We start from the raw sequence: 22,579 nt of genomic DNA, 5'->3' as shown, positions 1-22,579 counted from the left end.
GAAGACACAGAATTTTGATGTAATAATGTTACAGGAAACGCATATCTGTGATAAACATGTGGCACACCTTCCGAATAAAAAATTAGGAAAGGAATATTATTCGGCCTATGAAAAAAAGAAAAGAGGAGTGGTTACGTATGTAAAGGACTCAATAGATTCAGAATTGGCATTTAGAGACACAGAAGGAAGATGTGTGGCAGTGAAAATAATAATTGGAGATTCCAAAATATTGGTTTGTAATATATATGCTCCCAATGGACCGAAGAAGAAATTTGCTGAATTCTTAAATACTAAGTTAAAGGAAACAGAATTTGATGAACTGATTTTGGCAGGAGACTTTAATGGGGTCGTCGATTGTCAGATAGATAAAAGTTTGAAGAAAAAGAAGTTTAAGGGAGGGAAACTTCCCCAGAAATTCATGGACTTACAAAAAGACTTCGATCTTGAAGATGCATGGAGAATTAGAAATAAAGATAAAAGAGACTTTACCTTCTTCTCGAATAGACATCAATCCTGGTCAAGAATTGATATGGTTTGGATTACTAAGAATCTCTCTACTAAAGTGAAAGAGATTAATATTCTGCCACGAGACTTATCAGATCACTGCCCTCTGGAACTTGTCGTAAATCAAAAAAATTATCATAGAAAATGGAGATTAAATGAGAACTTAATAAAAATGGAAGATGACAAAGAATATTTCAAGAAGTTAATACAGGACTACTTACAAACAAATAGACTAGATTCAATGGATCCACGAGTGGTCTGGGATGCCTTTAAGGCAGTCATGAGAGGACACTTTATTCAACAAGGAGCAAGAAGGAATAGAGAGAGAAATAAAAGAATAAACGAGTTGAGGGCAGAAATAGCAGTAAAAGAAATGGAGTTAAAGAAAAACCCATCTAAACGAACAGAGAAACAATTGGTGACACTGAAACAGGAAAAAAATTACGTGGAGCTGGAATTCCAATCAAGACAGATGAAATTTCTAAAGCAACAGGCTTTTGAAAATGCTAATAAACCGGGTAAATGGTTGGCAAACCAGGTCAGAAAAAAGAGGCAAATCAACCATATTGCCAAAATAAGTACCAAGGACAAGGACTTGAAAACGGATAAAGAAATTCTGGAGGAGTTTCGGACTTTTTATACACAACTATACACAAAGGAGGATATAAAGAAAGAAGATATTATGGAATATATTGGACAAATGAAACTGGATAAAATAACAGATGAAGATAGAGAAGAACTGAACAAAGAAATAACAGAAGAGGAAATCGAGAAAGTCATTAGTAAAATGAATGCAGATAAAGCTCCGGGACCGGATGGGTTTACGGCAGGATTTTACAAAACGTTTAAACAGCAGTTGATACCTATTTTCAAAGTTATAGCGAATGAAGCTTTAAAATCTCGAAAGGTTCCAGACTCCTGGAAGGAGGCAGAAATAACTGTGATACACAAAGAAGGATCACCGGAGAATGATATTAAAAATTATAGGCCGATCTCCTTGTTAAATACGGATTATAAACTGTTTGCAAATATCATGGCCACAAGATTAAAATTTTTTTTAAGTAAGTGGATTGGAGAAGAACAAACAGGTTTTCTTCCAAATAGATATATGAAAGAAAATATACGCAACGTTCTAGATCTTTTGGAATATTATGAGACCAACCATCAAAAAGAATTTGCCCTTTTGTCAATAGACGCCGAGAAAGCATTTGATAATTTGAATTGGGATTTCTTCAAGATTTTGATACAAGAGTTGGATATGGGAGAGAAATTTAATAATGCAATTAATGCTATTTATGAATTTCAAAAAGCTAAGGTAAAAGTAAATGGGCAAGTGACTCAAGAATTTGAAATTACGAAAGGCACGAGACAAGGTTGTCCACTCTCCCCATTAATTTTTGTTATGGCAGTGGAGATCCTGATGAAGAAAATCAGAGAAGATGAAAAGATCAAAGGAACAAAAATTGGTAAATTTGAATATAAAATACGAGCGTTTGCAGATGATTTAATAGGTACAATTGAAAACCCGGAGAAAAATTTACAAAGTTGGATAAATAAAATAGAAGATTTTGGAAAGGTGGCAGGTTTTAAGATGAATATGAAAAAAACTAAACTTTTATTTAAGAATGTGAATAAGGAGAAACAAATAAAGATTCAACAACAGGCTGGAATTGAAGGTGTCAAGAAAATTAGATATCTAGGAGTCTGGATCACAGCTAGAAATGGACAACTTTTAAAGAATAACTATGAATTAGTTTGGAAGAAGGTCCAAAGGGATCTGCAGAACTGGGACCGGCTGAAACTATCCCTCCTGGGTAGAATATCCTTGATAAAAATGAATGTATTACCAAAACTTATGTTCTTGTTCCAGAATATACCGATAATAAGAAGTCAAACTCTGTTCAAACAGTGGAAGAAAGATTTAATGAAATTCGTCTGGAAAGGAAAAAGACCAAGAATTAACTATATGAATTTAATAGATAAGAAAACAAGAGGAGGATTGGGATTTCCCGATCTGAAGACCTACCATGAGGCCTGCGCACTGTCCTGGATTAGGGATTGGATGACTTTAGACAAAGAGAAGTGCCTAAATCTAGAAGGTTATGATTTAAGAGTGGGATGGCACGCGTATATATGGTATAACAGAGAGATGAAGGAGAAAAACTTCGGTAATCATTTCGTGCGAGCCTCCCTACTACGGACATGGATGAGGTACAAAGCTCTTTTCTATAAAACAACACCATTATGGATTTCAGCAATGGAAGCGCATCAAAGAAGACTACTAGGATGGAGGACATGGCCAAGATACAAGGATATATTGGTGAAGGGGACAATAGAGATGAAATCATTTGAACAATTAAAGACTTTATTTAGCAATATAACTTGGTTAAATTACCTACAAATTAAAGACTATTTTAAACAAGATCAAAAAACAGGTTTTGATTGGAACGAGAATATATGGGATAGAATACTAAAAACACAAAGGAAAACGGTTACAATATTATACAATAAATTGCTCCAGTGGATGACAGAAACAGAACAGGTGAAAACCTCTATGATTAAATGGGCGGAAAATATAAGAAGGCCCATCCACTTTGGGGAATGGGAAAGGATGTGGAATAAAAAATTGAAATACACATATGCTATGGACTTAAAAGAAAATTGGTATAAAATGTTTTATAGGTGGTATTTGACTCCGAGTAGACTGAGCCATATGTATCAAAATGTATCAGATAAGTGCTGGAAATGTAGTGAGCAAGTAGGCACTTTTTACCACATGTGGTGGACATGTAAAGAAACAACAAAGTTCTGGTCTATTATTCATGAGGAGTTACAAAAAATATTAAAGAAAAGCTTTAAGAAGAAACCTGAATATTATCTTCTGGGATTTACAGATGATGACTGTAAACTGGATGAGAATGAAGATAAATTATTTACCTATTGCACAACGGCGGCTAGGATGGTTTTTGCCAAATACTGGAAGAATGGTGAGGTTCCGAGTATTGAAGACTGGTGGAAGAAAATTAAAGAAATAAGAGACATGGACGAACTAACTTTTTTGTTGAGAAGAAATGAAGGAAGAGTTTTGAGGAGGACAGATTGGTCCCTGATATATGATTATGAAAAGAAAGCTGAAAAAACAATGGGATGAGAATAGATATTAAGGTGAAGAAATATCTTGAAAAGATCCTGAGGTTGGAGTGGAAGTCATTTTAGAATAGTTTGAGTAGTTGTATTGTATGTATTAGATGGTAGCTAGATATGGTGGGTTTCTGTGTCTTTTTTTTTTTTGTGTGTGTGTACCTCTCCCTTTCCTACTGTTCTATCTTCTTGTTCTTTGTTCCCCCTCTTTCCATGTGTGGATTGTGAAAAACTTAATAAAAATCATTTCAAAAAAAAAAAAAAAAAAAAAAAAAGAAAAAAAAAAAAAAAAAAAAAAAAAGAAACACAACTGTTCTTGCAGTTTTAAGATTAGATGGCACTCAAACTGCAAGCTCCAACGGCCTGAAAACCAGGATGGAAGCGTTACTGAGATATTTTCAAAGGTCAGTGCTCTGCATCATTTCCAAAAAGGCAAGAGAGGTGACAGTCTATCATCTGCCCCATCTAAGAAAAAAAATACTACTAAAAAAATCAAGTCACAGGAATCTTAAGATAGATAGAAATCTAGAAACAAAGTTTTCAGCACTCATTTTATCATGCTTGTCAAAGCACAGAGAAAAGCTCATACAAAATCGCACATAGCATCCCTCCAAATCAGACCAACAGACGAAATTATCCAGAATGCCAAATCCAAAGAGAAACAATACACCCCACAATGCAAGAAGCTCAAACTGTTTAAGACACTAATATTTCCATGCCTCAATCATTTGTATGGCAAGTTACAGAACTTGCTGGCAAACAAAAGAAGTAAGTTAAGATGACAGATTATTCAGTCATTTGGAATCAAAGATTTTCCAAAGCAGAATCTCCTTTTGTAAAGGTTTCATGATACACAAAAAGGATCCAATAATATAATATCACAATCTTACCTTAGCCTCCGTTTCCTCGACCGTGAAACGGACCGAGACCTGGACCGGGACTTTGAAAAAGACCGGGAGCAAGAGCGGGACCCAGATCTCGAATGAGAGGAACGGGACCCTGATTTGGATTTATTTGTTTTCGACATCTCTCACAACTCCTTCCTCCACGCCTGTCAGCACAGAAGAAAGCAAGAAAAAGCAGAAAGTGAACTGTTTTCCAGCTTTTCTTCTGGATATGTTGAATAGATCAATTCTCTTTGCAAAATGAAAACATCTATGAAGATAGATCTAACAGGCTTTAAAGTGGAATCCTAAATGGAACACCAGAGCCCAAAGATGGCAGACATCCTGAAAACTCTCTGGACCAGCCCTTTTCAATCTTTTCACTCTCACTAAACTCTTGAAATTTTGCTTGACCATAAAAATTATTATATCTACCACTCAAAAAACATATTTTTCCCTATCATGATCTCTTGTGATTGAAAAGGAACCTGTACAAAGTTCTTTCATTCCCTTAGGGTTTCCTGGCTGATAGATTCTGCTCTGGACTAATTTAGGGACTCTTTTACTTTCACTCAAAAGGCACATTATCTATGTTTTTCACCTAAGACTGGGATCAAAAGGGAGCTCAAAACAGTATTAAAAGATAAAGGAAGAACAAAGTTGTAATATTGAAACAGCAGTAAAATAATTATAGTGTCCAATGTTACTTTTAAAATACGGTTCTTTCTAAGATGATATCAATATCCCCTTTCTCAACAACGAAAGAATAGTCTTTCTCTAAAATCCCAATTAGCGATACTGCTTATCCCACTCCTCATTTAACCAAGAGAATACTTACAGACCAACATTAAGGATGAGGTGCTGACTTTCAGACCAGCCCCATCTGCAGCTGGAAACCCCAGTTATACATTTGTCACAGTCTCAGGGGAGTCCCCTTGCAGCCAAAATAAATTGGGAACCCTTACAAGTCTTTCGACATTTCAAACACTGGGGATGGAAACTAACTTTTCCTAACTGCCTTTAAAGAATCACATTTGCAAAGGAAGAATGCAAGACAGACATCTTAAGCAAAGACCTCAGTTTTTTTAAAAAAAAAAATCAGTACACAAAATACAAAAGTAATTATTATCAAAGATAAATTACATAGAATGGGCTTCTCAACGGTGGCTTCTCAAAGAAGCCTTAGGAACTTCTGAAGTATTTCTGAAGAATAGAATATAGTGCAACAGAAAAAGAGCCAACTTTTAAAAAGTCACACATTCATCATTCATCACTCTGAATGTGTTTTCAAAACTGAACAAGAGGAAAAGAACACTGTTAACCTCATCTGACACACTCCATCCCTTGACACAGATCTAGTTCTGGGTAGCAATAAAAGCACCCCAAAAAGGAGTCCTGGCCATTTCTGAAAGCTAGCAGGGGAAGCTGCATGCTTCAAGTAATCCTTGGCAAAGAAGGCTCTGGAAGGCCCAGGCTCTCTTTCTGCCAGGGACGGACTGACAGGGGCTTAACCCTATAAGCCAACACCTGGCTTGTCCCATCATTTTTGCTCTACAAAGAAGCATGAGTGTGCACTGAGAGAATTCAGTCAATTTGCTTAACTGGGGAAACTTTTCTTTCTTTGAAACCAGACACAAATTCATGTGTTCCACTGTCTTCGCTTCCCTCCGCCTAACCTGCAATCTGTACCCATTCCAAGCAATAACAAAGGCTGAACAACAATGGAATTGAGATTTCCAAACAGCGTGTTGCCAGGAATTAATACATGCCCCTCCCCACCTCTCCCTTTCACTGAAATGCTCCTATTTCAGAGTCAGATATGCTCTGAGCATTCAGGAAGCCTTGGCAGATGTCAAGATTTCAGCCGCCACTGACATGCACCCAACAGGATATAAAGACAGAGATTTGAGAAAGAAAAAAGGACAGATATAAATCAAAATAAGCTCCAAGCAGCACATTTCTATGATTTTTTTTAAAAAAAACTAAAGATAAAATGGAGCTATCATCCTTCCTGGATCTGATATAGATGACTGCACAATGTTCAGTTCTGTATATAGAAATAAGACATTCTGGATAAGGGAAAGTAATGTATGGCACATTCTTCAGCAATCTGGTCATGATTTGAGACCTGGTTTGAATTTGGGGCTCCTTCAAGAGCAAGGCTTCATTAATTTCTTCCCTTTTTAAACAAACTGGAGGAATCAATCAGAGGGCAAAGATGCCTGAGCAACCATAATCTACAAGAAACTTTACTGAGCATAGGGATACTATTTCAGCAAAGTTTAACTGGTTTCTACCTGTCACACTTCAATGCAGTGTTCTGCTAATTCATATTTAAGCAGATGGCTTCATTTCTAATGCTGTATACAAAATGGAAACCACACAGTTTAGGGAACTCACCATTAATTTTCAGAACACATTAAAGACTTATTGATTCATATTACCAGCCAATGTCTTTTATTTTGTTCTAACTATAGGTATAAATGTATTAATGAATGGATGTTTGCCAATTTATGTTTTATGTTTGGAAGCCGCCCTGAGTCCCTTGGGGACAGAGGGTGAGTTAAAAATAAACTATTACTATTATTATTTGATATAAAACAAGATTAGTTCACAGCAAACAAGATACTTCCCAAGAGTCTAGGATTATGTGATGTATTGGTGAATAATGTGTGCAGATTTGACTATGGCAGCCTTTTCCAGCTGACAGATGGTAATTTTATCAGCACCAATTGTTTTTAATTACAGGCCAAAGTCTTTTGGGACCTTGGCCTGCACCACTGGGACCTTTTACTGACTTGTGCCTGAGTCTTTCCAGGTCTATCTTTAAATCCTCATCGTGTAAGCTTTTCCAGTTGCTTCTTGTTAGTTCTGCTGTATGGATCGATGATCCATACTTTGTTTCTTTCCACAATTGTGAGGTCAGGAGTTGTTGTTGTTTATTCGTTCAGTCGTCTCCGACTCTTCGTGACCTCATGGACCAGTCCACGTCAGAGCTCCCTGTCGGCCGTCACCACCCCCAGCTCCTTCAAGGTCAGTTCAGTCACTTCAAGGATGCCATCCATCCATCTTGCCCTTGGTCGGCCCCTCTTCCTTTTGCCTTCCACTTTCCCCAGCATAATTGTCTTCTCTAGGCTTTGCTGTCTCCTCATGATGTGGCCAAAGTACTCCAACTTTGTCTCTAGTATCCTTCCCTCCAATGAGCAGTCGGGCTTTATTTCCTGGAGGATGGACTGGTTGGATTTTCTCGCAGTCCAAGGCACTCTCAGAACTTTCCTCCAGGAGTATTGTGCTCTAAAACTCTATTAGTCTGAATGTGAAAGTCCCAGAGTTGTTGTTGTTGTTGGTTATTATTATTATTATTATTATTATTATTATTATTATTACCCAGTCCTCTTTCTTCACCAATTTGTTCTCAGTTGTTTTTCTAGTGTCTCCCAGTCAGTAGCATTTTCCTTATTTTCCTTCCCAATCAAGTTCTAATCTCCCTTAGCTCCTGAACTCAAGCACAACCTAAAATGCAGACAAAAGCTGTTAAGTTGGGGTGACCTTCTGGACAAATTGGCTACATTAGAGCTATGGTTCCGGTTCCCATTTGCACCAAACAAACTGGCCAAGTTTCCTGTTAGTAACTTGAGAAATGCTCTTGCACTGACTTCCAAGAGTTTCTACACTTCTTTAAGTGTTAATGCTAGGTCTTTGTGCTTGATTAAGCGATAGTTTTGTTAATTAGAAAACCTGAAATACATTACCAACTATCAAAGCAGGAACACGATTTTTCTCGAAGTGATGTTTTTTTATTTAAGTTGTGAAATCTGAAATGGTTTTACATGGAGGTTATGCAATATCTTACCAAGACCTTGTCTATAATGAACACTGAAGTGACTCTGGAAGCTTACCTTACTTGAAAGAGGCTCTCCTATGGAACAACTAAGAAGCCACAAGTCTCTTTCCACTTAACAAAATGCAAAAGATCAACTCTGCAAAATAAAAGGAATGGTTTAAATGACAACTGTTCACAGGATGGTGTTGTTTTGTTATTTTGAAAGGTGAACAGAAAGCATTAATCAGGCCTTTCTTCCCAGGATGATCCCAAGGTCTCAGGTATGAGGTCCTTTTAGATCCCTTTCCTATTAGTACTACTACTTCTCCCCTTTCATCCTACTTTTCCACAGAAGAACAAAGAGAACATGTTCACAACCATAAGGGGCAGATTATTTATCTAAATGAGCCAAATCCAGGATCAATAATCTATTCATACTGAGAGATCACATGATTTTGACCAGACATGACACCTAGATCAAGATCTAGCCACTGCATAAATGCAAAAACATGTGACATAACAAATACACTGGGCAGAAATAAACCAAAATAACTCAGCTTTACTGTTAGCAAGAAAGGTCACTTTTGGCTGGCTCCATCTTACAGAGGTAGCTGGACCCTAGCTTTCAACTTATGCCTGGAAAAGACAATCCCTGAGACCCTGTCCCCCCACAAAATGGCCGTTCTGTGTGATGCAATATAATGCACTTTTTATCCATACTGTAGTAACGTATTGTTACCTGTTATAACACGAAGACATGAGGGCTCCTGGGGCCCTCCTGGGATTCTGCCAGAGAAAGACCTTTGCTTTGTCTTCTGAGTGCCAGGCATGTAAACCTCCTGCAAGGTTAATTTTTAATCGGGAAGGGGGAGGGCTGGCCTAAGGGAGGAAAACACCTTTGCCTTAGCCCAGAGAGGCCCAAAGGTCCCTCACCAACTGCTGCTGCTCCTCCTTCTTCTCAGTGTTAGTTAGCCCTTCTCTCCAGCCACCTAGGCTTGAAAAACAAGGGCATTGCCACCTGTTCCACCTAGATCTAAAGGGATGCTTTAATTGTCTTGCATCTAAAAAGAGAGTACCATGTATCTTCTTACCCTGCAATCACTAAACCAAAATAACATGTTGCCCAAAACTTATTGTGGTTATTTTTATCACCTTTCATCTCCCCAGAATATTGTTGTTACTTTTGAAGTCTCTCCTAGTCAGGAAGGAGGCAGAAAGGAAGACTTCTGTATTCTGCCATGATTTTTAAAGTCTTGTTTGGAAGGACCATATGTCAGTGGTTCTCAACCTGTGGGTCTCCAGATGTTTTGGCCTTCAACTCCCAGAAATCCTAACAGCTGGTAAACTGGCAGGGATGTCTGGAAGTTGTAGGCCAAAACACCTGGGGCCCACAGATTGAGAACCACTGATATATATTCTTGAGTAAGTTGAACCTGGTAGAGCAAGGGCAGTTATGAATTTTGAGAAGACTCATTGATATGTAAAGGGATATAAACATGAAGATATACAGGGACCTATCAGGTTTGGGAGGATTTTCTACATAATACAGAAGGGATGGACACCAAACAACAATTGCGCTTCCCTTCATGAGCAGAACTTCTGTCCTTATTGCTATACACAACAGCCCAAAGTGGGATGTTATCTATTGTAGACTGTAATATATTAGAGCAGCAAACAGAGACTTCTTTGGTTTTGCCTGTGTGATTCTAAGTCAGTAGGAGTTGGGGGCCAGAGCACCTGGAGGTTGTGCAGGCCTGTTCTAAGGCAAAGTGAAGAGTTGTAATTGAGTGATTCCGTGGATGAATGAACTGCAGAGGATAGTAGGATCATAGCCATGTCTGTGAAATCGCTGGAGCTACAATATCTGCATTTTCTCATGTGAAAAATGTACTCCCTTTTAGATGCACATGTGTTTGTTTGGGCCACAACCCTACTGCCCAACATAGCTATATTTGTGCAGGACAGCTGAGTGGTGAAAATGGCTGTGGGTCTCATGGCAGGTTGTCTCTGTTAAGATGCTCAGGAACCAGCAAAGCAGCTTTCTCTGGCAACAAAACCCACATTCCCCTCTACCCCGCTGAAGCTGCTGTGCTCTCTCCAAAAAGTGTGTTATGCTGGCAAAACGAACAAGACCACGGCGTATTTCAGCAGGAGAATTCTCAGGTTTATTTATAAAAAATATTCAGTAAGCTAGGTGGCTTCCAATTGCTCTCTATAAAGTGAAAACATAAACAACTCAGCAAGCAGTGAAATGGTTGAATATCAGGCATGCACAGAAAGCTTGAACATTCAAGCGCTGTCACTAGATGGCAAGAAAACATAGGCATTATTGTGAGAAGATATATGGCTTTGCTCTGTACCATATCCTCAAGGAAGCACACATAAAATCACACGTGCAATCTAGGGTAAGGTACACTGCAAGAAATCATAATTACCGTTCAATAAGTTCTTACCACAAGATCACAAGCTGAGCCGAATGTTGGCTAACCATTCTGAAAACACTGCCATTGCTATGACAAAGGACTGATTGCTTCATTTGTATACCAATATCCTGAAGCTGTGCCAGACATACGAAATTTTAAATCTCAGAGAAGTGGTATACTGAAATGTTATTCTGCCTAGGCAAGATTGTATAGAACAGCTTTTGAGGAAGCTGGCAGCAGCTGCCCCGGCCCATCGGCAGGCCTGTTGGATTTGGGACTTCTGAGCAGAACCCAACTGAACAAGAGTCTAATCCACCTTCAGCTGTTCCACTGGGGATTTATCTCAGGCAGAGCAGCTAAATAGGGATCACAACTTCATCATTCTAGCTATACCCAGAAAATTTCAGCAAAGCTCTACGAATTTAAATGGCTAGTCCAGCACCAAGAAGAAAAATCAACTCCTAGACAACTCCTGTCTTTGGGCAACTATAACTTCTGATTGCCATAACTGAGGTTTTGTTGCAATAGTCCTGCATGAAGGCATCTGACACTATACATGGTCATATGGGATATCAGCCATACTCTTCTGAACAAAGGCATTTCTAGTTACCTATATAAGCTACTAGCTGTGCCCTGCCACGCGTTGCTGTGGCCTATAGTAAAACATATCAAAGTTGAGGTAGATATCTGGACTATTATGAAAGAGAGGTACCTACCTATTCCTTCCCCCTTTTCCTCCCCCTTTCTCTCCTTTCTTCCTTCTCTACCTCTTTCTTTCTTTCACTACTTGGTTTCATCCTTCTCTCTTTCCTTCATTCCCTCCCCTTTTCTTCCTTTGCCTTTCTTCCCTCCCTGTTTGCTTCCTTCTTTCTCTTTTTATTTCCTTTTATTTCACCACCATCATAACAATAACAATAATGCAATGCATTGCCTCTGGGACCTGACACCTCCCCCATTCCCCCAGGGTCTAATAGGAATAATAGCATAATAATAATAGAAATAACAACCTTTACCCGCCACGTGTTGCTGTGGCCAACCTTCCCTCTTTCTCCCCTTCTTTCCCTCCTTCCTTCCTTCCCATCTTTCCTTCTCCTCTTCCTTCTCTCTTTCCTTCCTTCCCCCTTTTTCTTTCTCTTCTGGTCTCTTTTCTTCCTTCTCTCTTTCCTTCTTTCCTTCCCTCCCTCTTTCTCTACATCTTCCCCCTTCCTTCACTCCCTCTTTCCTTCCTTCATTCCCTTTTTTCTTCTCTCCTTCCTTCCTTCCTTCCCCCTTTTTCTTTCTCTTCTGGTCTCTTTCCTTCCTTCTCTCTTTCCTTCTTTCCTTCCCTCCCTCTTTCTCTACATCTTCGCCCTTCCTTCACTCCCTCTTTCCTTCCTTCATTCCCTTTTTTCTTTCCTTCTCTCCTTCCTTCCTTCCTTCCTTCCCCCTTTTTCTTTCCCTCCCTATGTCTCTCATTTTTTCCTTCTCTACCTCTTTCCTTCCTTCCCCCTTTTTCTTTCTCTTCTGCAGCTGGGCGCCAATGCGCATGCTCAGTTGTTTTGCCATTTTGTGAGTGTGTTGTGTTGTTTTTCATTTTGAGTAGATATGTTTGTACCTTGTGGGCTGTGTTATGGGCATGGGAATTTTGGTTAAGTTTCATTGGTTTTTTTTAGTTTTGTTGTTTTGCCGTTTTGTGAGTGTGTTGTTGTTTCTTTTCATTTTGAGTAGATATGTTTGTACCTTGTGGGTTGTGTTATGGGCATGGGAATTTTGGTTAAGTTTCGTTGGGTTTTTTTTGAGTTTTGTTGTTTTGTGAGTGTGTTGTTGTGTTGTTTTTCATTTTGAGTAGATATGTTTGTACCTTGTGGGTTGTGTTATGGGCATGGGAATTTTGGTTAAGTTTCGTTGGGGGTTTTAGAGTTTGTTGTTTTGCCGTTTTGTGAGTGTGTTGTTGTGTTGTTTTTCATTTTGAGTAGATAGGTTTGTACCTTGTGGGTTGTGTTATGGGCATAGGAATTTTGGTTAAGTTTCATTGGGATTTTTTTTTTAGTTTTGCCGTTTTGTGAGTGTGTTGTTGTTGTTTTTCATTTTGAGTAAATATGTTTGTACCTTGTGGGTTGTGTTATGGGCATGGGAATTTTGGTTAAGTTTCGTTGGGTTTTTTTGAGTTTTGTTGTTTTGCCGTTTTGTGAGTGTGTTGTTGTGTTGTTTTTCATTTTGAGTAGATATGTTTGTACCTTGTGGGTTGTGTTATGGGCATGGGAATTTTGGTTAAGTTTCGTTGGTTTTTTTTTTAGAGTTTTGCTATCCTGTTGAACCAACCTAACAGATTTATATATATAGAATTGCATTCTGTTACAGTGCAAGAATATACTGAAATGCTTTCCTACAGATCCAAATATTCTTTGCTACAGGATATCTTGCAAACAGGATTGAGGGACATAGTTTATACATCCAGTTAGAAGCTGTAGCTACACAACTAATAGAAGGGACTATGTGTCTGCCAAAAGACCTTATTTCAAACCAAAACCTAGGCTTCTGAACAGACAGAACTGTCTAGAATTCAGATCCTGCATGAGGAGTCAGATACCTCTCAACTTGAATAAGAGCAGTAGATTGTCCAAGGCGTTTGGGAGTTATCAGATCCAATGCAGTGAAGTCAGTTTATTAGACCAAGAAACTTGTCTCATGGGTGAGTAATCCGCCTACAGTTTTGCTGCCTTCTCTTAGATGCTGCTCAATTTTGACATCATATCTGTTCCTGGCCCCTTCCCAAATCAAAACAGTGCCTTCTGCCTGGCTCTGACTTTTCTCTGCTGGTCTTCTGATCCTCTTTTGACAGAGCAAGAGCCTGACCTGCATTCCATTTCTTTCCTGATCATTGCCCACCACATCGCTGAACCAGACCTTTCAGCTGCAGCCTCTATCAAAGCTAGAGATCTGACAACAGCACTTCATCTGGCCTTCACAAGCCTTCAGAAAATGAGGAAGCTAGCTTGAACCTCAGCTAAGAGGCAGAGTGCCAGAGCACGGTTCAGTAACACTGAATAGCCTGCTATGGATATAATCCTTCCTCATCTTTAATTCGATGGACTTACTGCCAAATCCACACCTATTCTATTTTAGAACACCAAGAGATGCTTGGAATGTCATTTTATAAAATACTAGCTTTACCCGCCACGCGTTGCTGTGTCCAGCCTTCTCTCCCTTTCTCTGCTTCTTTCACTCCTTCCTTCATTCCGTTTTCTTCTTTCTTTTCTTCCTTCTCTACCTGTTTACTTCCTTCCTTAGCTGATTGCTTTCATCCTTCCTTCTCCTTATTTCTTTCCTTCCCTGCTTCTTTCTCTCCTTCTTTCTCTTTTTCCTTTGCTGCGTCTTTCCTCCCTTCCCTTTTTTCTTTCCTTCTCTCCTCCTTCCTTCTGTACATCTTTCCTTCCTCCTCCCTTTTTCTTTTCCTTCCTCTTTGTCTCCCTTCTTCCCTTTCTCTTTCCTTCCTTCCTTCGCTCTGTAGTTCCATACTTCCTTTTCTTTCTTTCTTTCCTTCCCCCCTTTCTCTTCTTCATTTGCTTTCTTTCCTCCCCTCCCTTTTCTTCTGTCCTTTCTTCCTTCCTTCCTTCGTTCCTACACCTTCCCTTCCGCTCCTTTCTTCTTCCTTCCTTTCTCCGTTCTTTCTCATGCTCCTCTTTCTTCTTTCTTTCCTACCTTTCTTCCCTCATATACTTTCCCAACTTCTCCTTCCTTTTTTCATACACCTTCCCTTCCCCCCTTTTGTTTATTTCCTACCTTTCTTCTCTGATATACCTGCCTTCCTTTCTTCCTACACCTTCCCTCTGCACATGCTCTGTTTGTTTCTGTGATTGTGAGTTTGTTGTAATGTTGTTTTGAATTGTAATGAGTATTGTGCATACCTTGTGGTTTGAGGTATGCGTACGCCAAGTTTGGTGATTTTTCGTCTGGGGGTTTTCACGTTTTGCGGCCCCTAACGACGCCCTTTCGGATTTTATATATATAGACTAGCCATCCCCTGCCACGTGTTGCTGTGGCCCACATGGAGGTTCTGTGTGGGAGGTTTGGCCCATTTCTATTGTTGGTGGGGTTCAGAATGTTCTGTGATTGTAGGTGAACTATAAATCCAAGAAACTACAACTCCCAAATGTTAAGATTCTATTTCCCCCAAACTCCACCAGTGTTCACATTTGGGCATATTGAGTATTCGTGTAGAATTTGGTCCAGATCTATCGTTGTTTGAGTCCACAGTGATCGCGGGATGTAGGTGAACTACAACTCCAAAACCAAAGGACACTGCCCACCAAATCCTTCTAGTATTTTCTGTTGGTCATGGGAGTTCTGCGTGCCAAATTTGATTCCATTCTATCGTTGGTGGGGTTCAGAATGTTCTTTGATTGTAGGTGAACTATAAATCCCACCAACTACAACTTCCAAATGACAAAATCGTTTTTTTAAGTGAAGGACATACATTGGGTTGTTAGGTGTCTTGTGTCCAAATTTGGTGTCAATTCATCCAGTGGTTTTTGAGTTCTGTTAATCCCACAAGCAAACATTACATTAGGTTCTTGTGGGTTTTTTCGGGCTATAGGGCCATGTTCTAGAGGCATTTCTCCTGACGTTTCGCCTGCATCTATGGCAAGCATCCTCAGAGGTAGTGGACCTCACTACCTCTGAGGATGCTTGCCATAGATGCAGGCGAAACGTCAGGAGAAATGCCTCTAGAACATGGCCCTATAGCCCGAAAAAACCCACAAGAACCTAGTGATTCCAGCCATGAAAGCCTTCGACAATACATTAAACATTACATTTTTATTTCTGTAGATTTGCTTGGGTGTCCGGTGTTGTCTGTGTTTGCATTTTGTAATGGTATTTATTAGTCAAAATAATTGTTTGTGTTATGATTGCATGGATGATTCTATCACCAGGCTGAAACACAAAGCAGTGTTTTTGTGTCCCTTAGTGACTGACCATACCTGGCTGATTAGGGTCTCCATGTCAACACTGTAGTGGCCTCTTGGGGCAACAGCTGGGTCTTTCCTATGATCCCCTAGTAGCCTCTTGAGATAACAGTTGTAAGGCCATAGATCCACCTCAAGGAGTCTCTCAGACAGAGGCAGGCACGACAAGACCATCTCTTTCAGACTTTCAGCTTCTGTAGCGGTCCTATTGAATACCAACAGTGAAGCAGCAGTATGTTGTCTCTATTTGTGCCCTACAAGGTAATTAGAAACAAGCAAGATACAAAATGCTATAGTATTCCTCTCCCCACTGCTCAAACCCCTCAATTCAATCCAGAATACTAAATAACCCAACAGATACTTTTGAAACACAGAGGAAAAAATCCTGCCAAATAAACAGGGAAAGAACATTTCTTTCCAAAATCCCTAAAGGACCTAACACGCAATAAATTTATTGTTATAATCCATTTAGATCTAAAAATTGTATCCAACAAATGACAAAGTAAGAAGGAATTCTGAAACCGACTACTCTTAAGCAGACACTGGAAGCAAGTTTCAAAAATAAATCATTGAACTGATCAGGGAGAAAAAAATCCATGGCCTCGACTACATACAGTATGAGAGAAACAGGCAACACAATTGGATGAAGTCTTTGTTTCATTTCTCAGTTAAGCCAGTTAACTTACAACCTTTTGCACATGAGAGAAACAGAACGGCTTGTTTCTGCTTTCTACCATGTCGGAAAACAATCAGTTCCGAAAATGGCAAAGACCAATTTTGCGGTCTTGATTAAGGTCTGTTCCACTTTCAGTAACGCCTACAGTGCTAACCATTTTTAAACACACACACACAAAAAAGAACTACAGCTTATGATGTTTCAGCAACTACTTAGTCATAACAAGGTCAAAAATATATCTCAACCTATGCATTTAAGGGTCACAATGCTGGCTGAATTTGAAATGCTACATTGTATTGGCATTTTAAAGATTAGCTGAAGGTCTAATGACCCAAAAATTGAAGATTCTCAACAGCTATGATTAAGGCAGTTTGACTTGGCATATGCAGGTTCTACTTTCCACTGAACCATAAAACTCACTGGATGACTTTGGAGCAGCCACTTTGTCTCTCCTACTGCTTACTTCAAAGAATGTTGTAAGGCTGGGAGACAAGTATAGTGCCACGTATGTATCCCACCTTGTGCTGATGTGATGGAAAACAGGATATAAGTGTAAGTGAGAAGGCTTTGGCACAATCTCACATTCCGATAAAAGGAGGCTCAGTTGGTGCTGTTCACCCACTCCCAAATCCACTTTCTCCAATGAGATTTTGTGGCACCTTAGAGACGAGAATATTTCACTTAAAATAAAAGCATCCCAGGATGCCCGACCTTTTGAATCAAATGCATGGGGTATTATTTCCACTGATATATTACTGCACCATTAGTGTTTTATTTGAATGGATGGGGAAAGAAGAAAGTTAATTCAATTGCTCTGATGGCAAAAGCTATTCAAGATGATACAGATCACCAAGGTAGAGATCTCTCTTTCCTTTCTGCTTTTCTCAGCTATGGGTTTTCTGTCCTGGTAGAAAGTAGGCTGGAATAGATTACCCTCTGAATCACTTCAAAGTCTTAGGATTCTACCCCCCACCCACCCCCGGCCAAAGCCCATGTGTTTGATGGGTTGTAATCAAACAAATCAATCCATATCCCACCTTTCCCCCAAAACTGGAAACTCAATCTGGCTTATAAAATAAAAGGGGATGCAAGTATTTTCTATTATTAATGATAAACAATTTGATCATGCCTTCTACAGTGCATAAAACCAGACATAAAAAATTGATAGTCCAAAGATCTGTTATCACACAGATTTTATATGAGTAAACACTGTTCATATGCCAGTATTAAATCCTATTCTATATCCTATCTTATCCAATTTGACATCGATCCACTCCTTTGGGCTTCACACAAATCTACAATTTGCCAAAATATACGATCCTGTGCTTTTCTTTTCCATTTCTGGTTGAATAGCTTAACCATTGGTTCGTCCCATCGAGTACAAGGTCTGCCTAAAGGCTCTTAGTATCCAGTTCGTTAGTTGCAATATAGTCCAGTTGGTGGTCCACCCAGCCATATAACCCCGAATATCAAGGCAGATAATCCACAATATCTGCTTTGAACTGGATTATTTGAGTCCACACTGCCATATAAACTAGTTCCAAGTGGATTTTATACAACTGTGTGGAAGGAGGAAGTCATAGGGAGGAGGGACCAAGTTTGTTTTCTGTTGCCCTGAAGACTAGGACATGGAACAATGACTTTTAATTTCAGGAAAGGAGATTCCACCTGAACATTAGGTTCAATTCCATCCTGACTGTGAGAGCTGTTCAGCAGCGGAACTCTCTGCCCCGGAGTGTGGTGGAGGCTTTTGAACAGAGGCTGGATGGCCATCTGTCGGGGGTGTTTTGAATGCAATTTTCCTACTTCATGGCAGGGGGTTGGACTAGATGGCCCATGAGGTCTCTTCCAACTCTATGATTCTATGGTATGTCAGCTAACTCCCTTCTACACTCATAAATAAAAACCCTCATGTTCTGCTTTGAACTGGGTTATATGGCAGTGTGGACTCAGATAACCCAGTTCAAAGCAGATATTGTGGGATTTTCTACCTTGATATAGGGCCCTGTGTGGAAGGGCCCTATACCGAGATAGATATTTTATATAAATAAAAATGTAATGTTCATTTGTGGGATTAACAGAACTCAACCACTGGATGAATTTGTACCATATTTGGACACAATACACCTAACAACCCAATGTATGTCCTTCACTAAAAAAAATTGATTTTGTCATTCGGGAGTTGTAGTTGCTGGGATTTATAGTTCACCTACAATCAAAGAGCATTCTGAACCCCACCAATGATGGAATTGAACCAAACTTGGCACACAGAACTCCCTTGACCAACAGAAAATACTGGAAGGGTTTGGTGCGCAGTGTCCTTTGGTTTTGGAGTTGTAGTTCACCTACATCCCGAGATCACTGTGGACTCAAACAACTATGGATCTGGACCAACCTCTACACGAATACTCAATATGTCCAAGAGAAGTCTGAGAGGAGATATGATAGTCATGTCATAGAATCATAGAATTAAAGAGTTGGAAGAGACCTCATGGGCCATCCAGTCCAACCCCCTGCCAAAAAGCAGGAATATTGCATTTAAATCACCCCTGACAGATGGCCATCCAGCATCTGTTTAAAAGCTTCCAAAGAAGGAGCCTCCACCACACTCCGGGGCAGAGAGTTCCACTGCTGAACAGCACTCACAGTCAGGAAGTTCTTCCTCGTGTTCAGATGGAATCTCCTCTCTTGTAGTTTGAAGTCATTGTTCCGCGTCCTAGTCTCCAAGGAAGCAGAAAACAAGCTTGCTCCCTCCTCCCTGTGGCTTCCTCTCACATATTTATACATGGCTATCATATCTCCTCTCAGCCTTCTCTTCTTCAGGCTAAACATGCCCAGCTCCTTAAGCCGCTCCTCATAGGGCTTGTTCTCCAGACCTTTTATCATTTTAGTCGCCCCTCTCTGGACACATTCTAGCTTGTCAATATATCTCTTGAATTGTGGTGCCCAGAATTGGACACAATATTCCAGGTGTGGTCTAACCAAAGCGGAATAGAGAGGTAGCATTACTTCCCTAGATCTAGACACTATGCTCCTATTGATGCAGGTCAAAATCCCATTGGCTTTTTTTGCCACATCACATTGTTGGCTCATGTTTAACTTGTTGTCCACGAGGACTCCAAGATCTTTTTCACACGTACTGCTCTCGAGCCAGGCGTCCGCCATTTTGTATCTTTGCATTTCATTTTTCCTGTCAAAGTGGAGTATCTTGCATTTGTCACTGTTGAACTTCATTTTGTTAGTTCTGGCCCATCTCTCTAATCTGTCAAGATCGTTTTGAATCCTGCTCCTGTCCTCTGGAGTATTGGCTATCCCTCCCATTTTGGTGTCCTCTGCAAACTTGGTGATCATGCCTTTTAGCCCTCCATCTAAGTCATTAATAAAGAAGTTGAACAGGACCAGGCCCAGGACGGAACCCTGCAGCACTCCACTTGTCACTTCTTTCCAAGATGAAGAGGAAACATTGGTGAGCACTCTCTGGGTTCGTCCATTTAACCAATTACAGATCCACCTCACCGTAGTTTTGCCTAGCCCACATTGGACTAGTTTGTTTGCCAGAAGGTCATGGGGGATCTTGTCAAAGGCCTTACTGAAATCCAGGTACGCCACATCCACGGCATTCCCTGCATCTATCCAGCTTGTAACTCTATTGAAAAAAGAGATTAGATTAGTCTGGCATGACTTGTTTTTGATAAATCCATGTTGACTATTAGCGATGACCGCATTTGTTTCTAAGTGTTTGCAGACTACTTCCTTAACAATCTTTTCCAGAATCTTGCCTGGTATCGACGTGAGGCTGACCGGACAGTAGTTGTTTGGATCATCCTTTTTCCCTTCTTGAAGATTGGGACCACATTGGCCCTCCTCCAGTCTGCTGGAACTTCTCCCGTTTTCCAAGAACTCTCAAAGATGGTTGCCAATGGTCCCGAAATGACTTCCGCTAGTTCCTTCAGTACTCTTGGGTGTAGTTGATCTGGTCCTGGGGTCTTGAACTCATTTAGAGCAGCCAGGTATTCCTGGACGACTTGTTTCCCAATTTGGAGTTGGATGTCCTCTAATCCCTCATCCACTCCATCTTGCTGAGGTTGAAGATGACCTTCTTTTTGTGAGAAGACCGAGGCAAAGAAGACATTAAGTAGTTCTGCCTTTTCCCTACCCCCTGTTATCCTTGCCCCATCTTCTCCTCGAAGAGGCCCTATCGCCTCCTTGTTTTTTCTTTTTCTACTGACATAAGAAAAGAAGCCCTTTTTATTGTTTTTAATGTCCCTGGCAAGCCTGAGCTCGTTTTGTGCTTTAGCCTTGAGGACCTTTTCCCTACAGGTGTTGGCTATGTATAAATATGTGAGAGGAAGCCACAGGAAGGAGGGAGCAAGCTTGTTTTCTGCTTCCTTGGAGACTAGGATGCGGAACAATGGTTGCAAACTAGGAGATTCCATCTGAACATTAGGAAGAACTTCCTGACTGTGAGAGCCGTTCAGCAGTGGAACTCTCAGCTCCGGAGTGTGGTGGAGGCTTCTTCTTTGGAAGCTTTTAAACAGAGCCTGGATGGCCATCTGTCAGGGGTGATTTGAATGCAATATTCCTGCTTCTTGGCAGGGGGTTGGACTGGATGGCCCATGAGGTCTCTTCCAATTCTTTGATTCTATTATTCTATGAACACTGGTAGTTTGGGGAAAATAGGATCTTGACATTTGGGAGTTGTAATTGCTGGGAGGTATACTTCACCTACAATCACAGAGCATTCTGAATCCCACTGATAGAATTGAGCCAAACCTCCACAAAGAACCCCCATGTGGGCCACAGCAACACGTGGCAGGGGACGGCTAGTAAATTATTATTATTTTGCTTTAGTGTTACATGTTATAGGCTTTAGTAATTTGTAAAGTACTGTTTCTAGCGTTGCTAGCCACTACAGCTGGCATGGGCTAAGTTGGGCCCTCCAAGTGTTTTGAACTTCAACTCCCACAATTTCTAACAGCCCCAAGCCCTTTCCTTTCCCCCCTCAGCCGCTAAGATGAGGGTGAAGGGCCTGAGGCTGTAAGGAATTGTGGGAGTTGAAGTCCAAAACACCTGGAGGGCCCAAGCTAGCCCATGCCTGCACTAGAGTCTCCTTCAAGAGAAATAAGTGGAATATAAATATAATAATGATAATAATAATGATAATATGCCCATCGAAGTTTGAGACTCTTCTTTGATGATGGAATGGCGCCATATATATATATATATCCGCATCAGGCGTTTGGGCAAGGCCCCAAAGTTCCCCAGTTTCTGACATATGAGGGGAAATGTCCCCTGATCTCTGGAAAATAACTTATTAGTTCTATATATTTGTTTTTATGTTGTAGGCCTCAAATTGTAAATTGTATTCTTTTTATCATAGTCAGCCCCTCCATCTGTCTCCTTTAAGGGAGATAGATGGGAAAGGCAGGGCTCTTCATTCCTTTTCTTCTCTCTTTTCCCGCACTCACCTCGCCGCCGCGGCCTCCTCTCGCCGCCTCGCCTCCGTAACAGCGAAAGGGCCAGGCGCCTCTGCGCACGCAGCCCTGGCTAGGCCTTAGCCGCAGAGCATCGTGGGAATCGTAGTTTTCCCTGCTCCCGCTTTCCTTCGGCCGCCGGGAAGAGCGCCACCCGAAATAACTGCAACTACCGGCATACACCGCGCCCACCTTCTCGCCGCTCTCGCGCCCTCTCGCTTTCCGCTCGACCTCAAGGCCGGCCCCTTTTCTTGTCACTCCGCTCTTCCTCGTCCGCCATATTCTTTTTTTCTTGCTTGCGGATGGAAAACTGAGTCTTTCCCTCCACAACGGTTCTATGAGTTGTTATGGAGGCCTCAGGGAGCTAAGAACTACAACTTCCAGAAAGAGGAGGGGGTTTGAGCTATCGAGAGAAAATGGCTTCCTTTGGGGTCCTCAGGGGGAAGTCAGGGTGTTAAATGTCAGTCGTGGTTGTTTAGGCAACAGCTGACGTGACATTAATGCAGTGGTTCTCAGCCTGTCGATCCCCAGATGTTTTGGCCTTCAACTCCCAGAAATCCTAACTGAATTCTTGCCTGTTGGAGGCAAGTGTGAATGTTGCAATTGGCCACCTTGATTAGCATTTAATGGCCTTGTAACTTCAAAGCCTGGCTGGTTGCTGCCTTGGGGGTTCCTTTGTTGGGAGCTGTTAGCTGGTCCTGTTTGATT

The 22,579-nt window shown here is 40.7% G+C and overlaps 1 protein-coding gene across 5 annotated transcripts in view; it reads right to left on the bottom strand.

Moving 5' to 3' along the window:
* LOC137095564 (thyroid hormone receptor-associated protein 3-like) overlaps positions 1 to 21,934 on the bottom strand; it is a 66,691-nt gene extending 44,757 nt beyond the window's left edge. For 3 of the 5 annotated variants that reach the window (XM_067462344.1, XM_067462347.1, XM_067462348.1), the window contains exons 1-3: positions 21,866 to 21,934; positions 8,429 to 8,509; positions 4,536 to 4,696 (exon numbers count right to left, since the gene is read on the bottom strand). In XM_067462344.1, the coding sequence (XP_067318445.1) occupies positions 4,536 to 4,672 (137 nt within the window). In that variant the 5' untranslated portion in view covers positions 4,673 to 4,696; positions 8,429 to 8,509; positions 21,866 to 21,934. Of the gene's footprint in view, positions 1 to 4,535; positions 4,697 to 8,428; positions 8,510 to 15,736; positions 15,976 to 21,865 lie in introns of all 5 variants that reach the window. The other 2 variants (XM_067462345.1, XM_067462346.1) reach the window with 2 other exon arrangements.
* Between the last annotated feature and the right edge of the window lie 645 nt (positions 21,935 to 22,579).

The sequence above is a fragment of the Anolis sagrei genome, chromosome Y, assembly GCF_037176765.1.
Source record: "Anolis sagrei isolate rAnoSag1 chromosome Y, rAnoSag1.mat, whole genome shotgun sequence".
Classification (NCBI taxonomy): domain Eukaryota; kingdom Metazoa; phylum Chordata; class Lepidosauria; order Squamata; family Dactyloidae; genus Anolis; species Anolis sagrei.
This window is presented reverse-complemented; position numbering and strand designations above follow the sequence as displayed.